Source organism: Corythoichthys intestinalis, chromosome 20 (assembly GCF_030265065.1).
Source record: "Corythoichthys intestinalis isolate RoL2023-P3 chromosome 20, ASM3026506v1, whole genome shotgun sequence".
Classification (NCBI taxonomy): Eukaryota; Metazoa; Chordata; class Actinopteri; order Syngnathiformes; family Syngnathidae; genus Corythoichthys; species Corythoichthys intestinalis.
This window is the reverse complement of record NC_080414.1, coordinates 23,430,610-23,440,196: the sequence shown is the minus strand read 5'-3', so window position 1 is coordinate 23,440,196 and position 9,587 is coordinate 23,430,610. Positions and strand designations below refer to the sequence as shown.

Sequence of the window (9,587 nt, the reverse complement as noted above, 5' to 3'; positions counted from 1 at the left end):
CCATGACCCTGCGGACGTCATCCTCCTGTTGGGGACACTAGAGCCCTATAATGGTTGGCGTGGCTAAACAGCAGATTAAAAGACTAATTTCTCGTCATCTGCGCTTTACCAAATTGTTGTATATAGTCTTATTGTCTCAAAATATGATTCTATTCACATAATAATGCTATTTAAGACTTTTTTTATCTTGTCGTAGACACTTTAAGGCGTATAGCGTGGTAGATCCACTCTGGCGCTTTGAAGCTGGACGCTGTTCAAAACATTCCACTTCCAACCATTTCAGGTGCTTCCAGGACTTCACGCACAGCACAAAAAGTCTCGGAGTCTCTTCTACGTCATGCTGAATCCATTTTTTGAGATTCCATGGGTTCCTCTAGTTTGATTTTGAGTTTTATCTTTGTCAACACACTTTTTCAACTGGACTTCATGTTTAGAAATGATCAAAGATGGCACCGCCCATGTTTAGCTGAGGAAACTTGTCTCTATAGGTGAATTTTTTTTAAAAATGTGACCGATGTGAAAAAGAGTTCAATTCAATCAGTCAATATAAACATATTTAATGTGAAAGACTTTATAGAATGGGTCATGTAATAACATGTAGAACATTAAAAGTAACGTCAGTTACTTTTGCCGAGTAATTACTTACTCTTGGATTGGGAGAAGTAATTTGTAACTGTAACTAATTACTTTTTTAACACAGCTATTCAAGTCACCTGGTGAAAATTCTTCTAGTTTTAATATCGCAATGTATCCACAGATTTTCTATGGGGTTGAGATCTGGAGACTGGCTAGGTCACTCCAGGACCTTGAAATGCTTCTTACGAAGCCACTCCTTTGTTGCCCTGGCTGTGTGTTTGGGATCAATGTCATGCTGAAAGACCCAGCCACGTCTCATCTTCAATGGCCTTGCTAATGGAAGGAGATTTTCACTCAAAATCTCTCGATACATGGCCCCATGTATTCTTTCCTTTACACAGATCAGTCATCCTGGTCCCTTTGCAGAAAAACAGCCCCAAAGCATGATGTTTCCACCCCTATGCTTCACAGTGGGTATGTCGTTTTTCGGATGCAGTTCAGTATTCTTTCTCCTCCAAACAAGAGAACCTATGTTTCGACCAAAAAGTTCTATTTTGGTTTCATCTGACCATAACACATTCTCCCAGTCCTCTTCTGGATCATCCAAATGCTCTCTAGCGAACCGCAGATGGGCCAGGACGTGTACTGGCTTCAGCAGGGGGACACGTCTGGCAGTGCAGGATTTGAGTCTCTTGCGGCGCATTGTGTTACTGATAGTAGCCTTTGTTACTGTGGTCCCAGCTCTCTGTAGGTCATTCACTAGGTCCCCCCGCGTGGTTCTGGGATTTTTGCTCACCGTTCTTGTTATCATTTTGATGCCACGGGGTGAAATCTTGCATGGAGCCCCAGATCGAGGGAGATTATCAGTGGTCTTGTATGTCTTCCATTTTGTAATAATTGCTCCCACAGTTGATATCTTTACACAAAGCGTTTTACCTATTGCAGATTCAGTCTCCCCAGCCTGGTGCAGGTCTACGATTTTGTCTCTGGTGTCCTTCGACAGCTCCTTGGTTTTAGCCATAGTGTAGTTTGGAGTGTGACTGACTGAGCTTGTGGACAGGTGTCTTTTATACCAATAATGAGTTAAAACAGGTGCCATTAATACAGGTGCCATTAATACAGGTAACGAGTGGAGCCTCATTTGACCTCGTTAGAAGAAGTTATACCTCTTTGACAGGCAGAAATCTTGCTTGTTTGTCGGTGACCAAATACTTATTTTCCACTCTAATTTGGAAACAAATTCTTTAAAAATCAAACAATGTGATTTTCTGTTTTTTTTTTTTTTTTTTTGTGGCGTCTGGAGTGTGACTGACTGAGGTTGTGGACAGGTGTCTTTTATACCAATAATGAGTTAAAACAGGTGCCATTAATACAGGTAACGAGTGGAGCCTTGTTAGACCTCATTAGACCTCGTTAGAAGAAATTAGACCTCTTTGACAGTGCTTGTTTGTAGGTGACCAAATACTTATTTTCCACTCTAATTTTAAAATAAATTCTTTAAAAATCAAACAATGTGATTTTCTTGTTGTTGTTGTTTTTTTTTCCACATTCTGTCTCTCATGGTTACCCATGTTGACAATTACAGGCCTCTCTAATCTTTTCAAGTAGGAGCACTTGCACAATTGGTGGTTGACTAAATACTTATTTGCCCCACTGTATTAAAGCTGCTTAACATAAATTTAAAATGGCATCTCAAAAAAGTGATTAAAATTATTGTTCAATGTATTGTATCCTTACTTAGACAAATTATGTTTAAATATAATTTGTTACAAACTTTACTGTCTGCTTGACAGTGTCAAGCAAAGATGTTTTTTCGGGAGAAACCTTTTGGTTCCTTTTTTGTTGATTTTCTAAACAGTGACAACTTATGTGACAAACGATATATCGATTCTTCGCGGGAGCATCACGATCACCTTTTGGGCTACAGAGTATCGCGATATATCACCTTTTCGATATACAGTGCCTTGCAAAAGTATTCGGCCCCCTTGAACCTTGCAACCTTTCGCCACATTTCAGGCTTCAAACAAAGATATAAAATTTTAATTTTTTGTCAAGAATCAACAACAAGTGGGACACAATCGTCAAGTGGAACAAAATTTATTGGATAATTTAAACTTTTTTAACAAATAAACTGAAAAGTGGGGCGTGCAATATTATTCGGCCCCCTTGCGTTAATACTTTGTAGCGCCACCTTTTGCTCCAATTACAGCTGCAAGTCGCTTGGGGTATGTTTCTATCAGTTTTGCACATCGAGAGACTGACATTCTTGCCCATTCTTCCTTGCAAAACAGCTCGAGCTCAGTGAGGTTGGATGGAGAGTGTTTGTGAACAGCAGTCTTCAGCTCTTTCCACAGATTCTCGATTGGATTCAGGTCTGGACACAACAGTATCTCGGACCTGCCTGGTGTGTTCCTTGGTTTTCATAATGCTCTTATGCTCTTAATGCACTTTAAACAGAACCCTGAGACTATCACAGAGCAGGTGCATTTATACGGAGACTTGATTACACACAGGTGGATTCTATTTATCATCATCGGTCATTTAGGACAACATTGGATCATTCAGAGATCCTCACTGAACTTCTGGAGTGAGTTTGCTGCACTGAAAGTAAAGGGGCCGAATAATATTGCACGCCCCACTTTTCAGTTTTTTATTTGTTAAAAAAGTTTAAAGTATCCAATAAATGTTGTTCCACTTCACAATTGTGTCCCACTTGTTGTTGATTCTTGACAAAAAAATTAAATTTCATATCTTTATGTTTGAAGCCTGAAATGTGGCGAAAGGTTGCAAGATTCAAGGGGGCCGAATACTATTGTATTGTCACACCCCTATTGGCACCATATGCACTAGTTGAGTGTGAAGTGCTTTAATATAATATCATGACAACACCTTGCTGGTACTGATGGTTTTATTTCAGAAGTAGTGTAAAAGAATAGAAGTGCATGCAGCTGTGGGTGAATCTTAGAAGATTATTTCATTTTTAATACAGAATTAATTACTTGGCATTAATGTAAAAACCCAACAAAAAATGTGGCCTTGTTTGTTAGTGTAACAAAAATAAGTCATTGTTTGTTCAAATGGCCTTCTAATGAATAATGATATAATCTGTTTAGACAAAAATATTTAGAAACGCTATAAAAAGCTTTGGTATAGCTTTTCAGAAAAGATCATCCATATAAATTAAATACTTTTATCGTCAAGATTCTCCTTTCCAACCTGAGCTTATTGCCACCAGTGCGACTAATACATTTGAGTACTTTTTACTTATACATCTCAGCTTTGTTAGTCTACATTATCGCATAAAAAAATACGATAATTGGTAAAAACTGTAATATTTTCTATATACTATTCGGCATCCAGGAGCATGACATGCACGAAAAGGCCTGCTGATGAGATCATGTCGCCGTTCTTGTTCAGGAGCGGAACGTGGCGATAACCTGGAAAAAGAAAAATTAAAAATTAGAGGAAGCAAGATTTTGGATTTCAGATTGTAGTACCGTTCTGTATGCAGGTGAGCGGTAGGCAGTATTGGCCAATGAGATCGTTGGCCGACGCGGTGTCGTAGTCCTCCACCACAAATCGCAATATGGCCAACTCGGGGACGTAAATATGGAACTGGAAGCGCTCATTCCACATGGGGTTGAACCCTACACAGACATGTAAAATTAAGAGTGTAATACGGGACATTTTTGCATGTGTGGGAGAGCTTCTGACCATTGTTGGTGATGTAGTGAGTCTCCTTGCTGGCATTGTCCAACTGGACGCCGTGCACCTCCACCCTCACCAGAGGGTCCACAATGGATTTCTGTTTCTCCACGTTGAGTTTGGGCAGTTGTTGGGCTGAGATCACCTACATAATACAGTCAAGAAAATAAGTATTTGAGCACCATGCTATTTTGCAAGTTCTCCCACTTAGAAATCATGGAGGAGTCTGAAATTTTCATCGTAGGTACAGTGGGGCAAATAAGTATTTAGTCAACCACTAATTGTGCAAGTTCTCCCACTTGAAAATATTAGCGAGGCCTGTAATTGTCAACATGGTTAAACCTCAACCATGAGCGACAGAATGTGGGAAAAAAAACAGAAAAGCACATTGTTTGATTTTTAAATAATTTATTTGCAAATCATGGTGGAAAATAAGTATTTGGTCAATACCAAAAGTTCATCTCAATACTTTGTTATGTACCCTTTGTTGGCAATAACGGAGGCCAAACGTTTTCTGTAACTCTTCACAAGTTTTTCACACACTGTTGCTGGTATTTTGGCCCATTCCTCCATGCAGATCTCCTCTAGAGCAGTGATGTTTTGGGGCTGTCGTTGGGCAACACGGACTTTCAAATCCCTCCGCAGATTTTCTATGGGGTTGAGACCTGGAGACTGGCTAGGCCACTCCAAGACCTTGAAATGCTTCTAACGAAGCTAGTCCTTTGTTGCCCTGGCTGTGTGTTTGGGATCATTGTCATGCTGAAAGACTTCAATGCCCTTGCTGATGGAAGGAGATTTTCACTCAAAATCTCTCGATACATGGCTCCATTCATTCTTTCCTTTACACAGATCAGTCGTCCTGGTCCCTTTGCAGAAAAACAGCCCCAAAGCATGATGTTTCCACCCCATGCTTCACAGTGGGTATGGTGCAATTCAGTATCCTTTTTCCTCCAAACAAGAGAACCTGTGTTTCTACCAAAAAGTTCTATTTTGGTTTCATCTGACCATATCACATTCTCCCAGTCCTCTTCTGGATCATCCAAATGCTCTCTTGCGAACCGCAGACGGGCCTGGACGTGTACTTTCTTCAGCAGGGGGACACGTCTGGCAGTGCAGGATTTGAGTCCCTGGCGGCACATTGTGTTACTGATAGTAGCCTTTGTTACTGTGGTCCTAGCTCTCTGTAGGTCATTCACTAGGTCCCCCCGTGTGGTTCTGGGATTTTTGCTCCCAGTTCTTGTTATCATTTTGACACCACGGGGTGAGGAGGGAGTTGAAAGTCCATGTTGCCCAACGACAGCCCCAAAACATCACTGCTCTAGAGGAGATCTGCATGGAGGAATGGGCCAAAATACCAGCAACAGTGTGTGAAAAGCTTGTGAAGAGTTACAGAAAACGTTTGGCCCCCGTTATTGCCAACAAAGGGTACATAACAAAGTAGTGAGATGAACTTTTGACATATTGTCAAGGTCGCTAGTAAGATAATAGGCTGTCCACAGGTCTTCTTAACAGATATTTATGAGAGGCAGGTCATGAGGAAGGCAAAACACATACTGAATTGTGTACAACATCCCCTTCATTGCTCGTTTGAGGTCCTCCCTTCAGGCAGGAGATTCAGAGTCCCTTGTTTTAAGTTAAATAGGACAAAGAACTTCTTCCTACCCAGTGCAATTCGGTTGCTAAATTTGCACAATTTTTGCACTTAGATGCAAAACTGTCTATGGCATTTTAAATTTGTTGTCTGTGTTATTTTATTGTATGTGTATGAGTTGTTGTGTTATCTGTTATCTGTATGCTTACCTGCTGTAAGACAAGTTTCCCCTTCTTAGGGGACAATAAACTTAAACTGAACTGAACTTTTGGGATAGACCAAATACTTATTTTCCACCATGATTTGCAAATTAATTCTTTAAAAATTAAACAATGTGATTTTCTGGGGTTTTTTCCACATTCTGTCTCTCATGGTTGAGATTTACCCATGTTGACAATTACAGGCCTCTCTAATATTTTCAAGTGGGAGAACTTGCACAATTAGTGATTGACTAAATACTTATTTGCCCCACTGTAAGAGAGATAATCTAAAAAGCATAGTTTGTAGCTACGTTGGCTTAGTTTGTAGCGGCTGTCGGCCGCAGTCAGGTATTATTACTTCTTCTGTATGCACGTGACGTCAAAGCGTTGTGCCGCATTGGAAGTAGTCCGGGCAAAACATCATGCTCAGAGCTGGCAAAATTAAACGATTCCTAGAGGTGGAGGAAATGCCTGGATCAATTTTTAAAACCAGGTTACTCTAATTATTCGAGTAATCTTTTCAGCTTTAGTCTGTATCACTTTCACCGGCAATAATTAACTTTGAGGAGGGTGCCAGGAACCCTGCCACATACAAAAAAAAAATACAAATGTGCTGACTGCTTTACGGCATACCTCACTTCCCCCATTCATTATATAAATGCAATTCGATGTGCACGCTTTCGCATGAATTTTGCAAAGATGGCAGAGCAATAAGAGACTAAAAGTTTTGTCTGAAGAGGAAAAAAAGGAAGGCTACCGGGCAGGGCCTGCCCAGCCTATACGCAGACTATGCAGCTCCTTAGGACCACTAGGGGGTCCCCGATCTGGCAATTGTTTAATTTATATTTTATTTTGTTTACTACAGTTCGCTTTAGTTGACTTTTGTGAGTTTTGATACTTAATTTCAAGCTTAAAAAAATTAAAGTTCTTCCTTAACTTCTTTCTTTTCCTCTTTTAGAAAAAGGTTTGGCGCTATCTACTGTATGTACTGACTATCATTTGGGGTGAGAAGTTTGAAGTATGCAGTGCAACAAAATTTGATTAATATACAAAATATGGACGTATGGGTTGGATTGCATGGATGGGTTTCACAGTACACTGTGAGGAAATGGTGGGCCAAAAATATGGGCCCCTTGGCATTATTTTGCTAAGGGCCCCCAAATGGCCTAGGCCGGCCCTGCTACCAGGATACACAGAATAAACATTGGCCTGGCTTTCACTCGCTGGCGTGATGTAAGCGCTGACCTTTCGGGTGGGGTTGGGGGGGGTTAGCCACAGGATGCTAACCATCATATGCTATTGTTTAGCCACAACTGGATTCATTAACTTATTACTATTCATCCTTCACACAGCCGCTGGAAACAGAAATGTTTAATAATTCTGCAGGTGAACGGGAAATTGATTTTTGATTGATGATTTTACAAAACTGCGGGTGTGCGCTGGTTCTCATGGGGAACGCAGTCTTCACTTAAGACTTAACACTACCGCTTTTGTCCACCAGTGCCGCTAAAATCGACTAAAACTGAAGTTACATAGTGTTGCTTTAAAGAGAGTTCGTTAACCACTGGGGGAAAAAATCTTAATTCTACAGGGTAGAAAAATTACATTGTGAAAATTTTAACTAATTTAGAATTTTTTGTTTAATTTTAATGCTTAAAGCTTCACCATGATATGGAGGATCATCCTCCTCAGCCAGGGTCCTTCAGTAAGGTCGTTGGGATCGAACTGAGAGCTGGGGTCTCGCTGGAATTCCGGCTTGAGGATGTAGCCGCACATGCCGTTGGGTAGGAAGCGTCCCTGGTTGATGTGCATTTCCTTTTGCGGCGTCTGAAAGTTGAGCGCCACTGCCAAGCCAAAGGAAATGTTACTTTCAATGGAAGCGCAGTGTTAGAATTGCGGGTAGGGTGTTCAAAGATGGGGGCACACCTATTTGGCAACCAGCGTTCCACAGGGGCACCGGATTGTAGTTGGATGAGTCTGTTCTGGAGCCGGCCGGGTAGGTTCGGCTCAGCTTGTCAATGTTGTGGTGGATGAAAGCGGTGGCTGTTAGGTTTGGTCGCAAAACATTTGTTTTCAGGTGACACATGACGGAAATTTTTTCGATTAAAAATTAAGAAAAGGAAACTCAACAAAAATTAAAAGCATCAAATGCTCAGTGATGAATGGTTTCTTCTACCATTAAATCATCAAGAAAAGTGTTAACCAAGGGCGTAGGTTTGCATAGGGACAGTAGGGCCATAACACGGACAACTTTTCAGGATCCTTATTTGCATTTTATACAGTAATAACTTCAGTTGTATCGGTAATTTTGATTGTCTTCCCATATGTTGTAGAATTGACCCTACCATTTTCATGATGTTAAAACTTACATTTGCCCCTTTTCACTTGCTGAATGTGTCAGTCCATTTCTTTCTTCCTCAACCCCCGAAACACACAAATACGCAATCACAGCCCTGACTGAAATACAACATGTAGACAAATTGCCGAGCCCTTTGAAGAGGAGGAATATTGGAAAGTTTTTTTGGGCCAGCAGCAGCCACTTTAAGTACAGTGGTCCCTCCCTATTTCGTGCTTCAAACTTTGCGCTCTCAGTCTATCGCAGATTTTTTTCAATTATGAAAAAAAAGATACGGTGTTTCATTTAGAAATGTTAAGATGTATGCATGTATGCATGTACAAATCATTGTTTTGTTTTATATACAGTTAATCTCATTTATCTTATTATTTGCAGTGAAAAAACACATATTAAAATATCCATATTTTTAAAATTATACTTTGGGGAGAAAAGGGAAAACATGTGGTTCACTTGGTTCAAAGCTTCATGGGGGTTCATTTGGTCTTATGACAGTCTTATGATGCCGCTGTTATATAAAGTGTTACCGGAATATGTCTTTTGGTGTAAATATCCCATAATACAGTGAGGACACCTGGGGCTTATAGTCTAGTGCGATTTATCAATGAACAAATGGCGTTTTTGTGTCAAATTTGGTGGGTGGCAGCTTATGGTTCGAAAATTACGGTAAGTCAATGCAGATTCATTTTGCATTGATCGTTTAGCCCAGGGGTCCCCAAACTTTTTCCTGTGAGGGCCACATAACGTTTCCCTTCTCTGATGAGGGGCCGGGGTCAGTTTGTAACAGAAAAGGTGTGACGATTGCAGGACTGCCAAAATGTAAAGATTTATTGTTTTTCAGAAAGCCACAATCAAATAACCCTTTCTGGATTCTTCACGGAACAAAAGTATATAAAATAATAATATAATATAATAATAAATAATAATAATAATACTATTAATTAAATAGATAATAACCAAATAACCCTCTCTGAGTTCTTCACAGAAAAAAGCGAGGAAATAAATAACACTATTGGGAAAGAAAAAAAAAAAAAAATCTATTTTTTTTTTTTCTTTTGTTCAGGGGGCCGGAACCTCCCCGTAGTTTGGGGACCCCTGGTTTAGCCTATCATTTAATTAGGTTCATATTCATTCGCCAAATCTGTTTGGTCTTTTTAAAGTC

At 40.1% G+C, this 9,587-nt stretch overlaps 1 protein-coding gene across 2 annotated transcripts in view; it reads right to left on the bottom strand.

The window, feature by feature from the left end:
- Positions 1–3,472: 3,472 nt before the first annotated feature.
- plcd1a (phospholipase C, delta 1a) overlaps positions 3,473–9,587 on the bottom strand; it is a 28,543-nt gene continuing 22,428 nt past the window's right edge. For both annotated transcript variants that reach the window (XM_057825115.1, XM_057825114.1), the window contains exons 11-15: positions 7,999–8,115; positions 7,738–7,916; positions 4,291–4,426; positions 4,074–4,223; positions 3,473–4,013 (exon numbers count right to left, since the gene is read on the bottom strand). In XM_057825115.1, the coding sequence (XP_057681098.1) occupies positions 3,922–4,013; positions 4,074–4,223; positions 4,291–4,426; positions 7,738–7,916; positions 7,999–8,115 (674 nt within the window). In that variant the 3' untranslated portion in view covers positions 3,473–3,921. The remainder of the gene's footprint in view (positions 4,014–4,073; positions 4,224–4,290; positions 4,427–7,737; positions 7,917–7,998; positions 8,116–9,587) is intronic.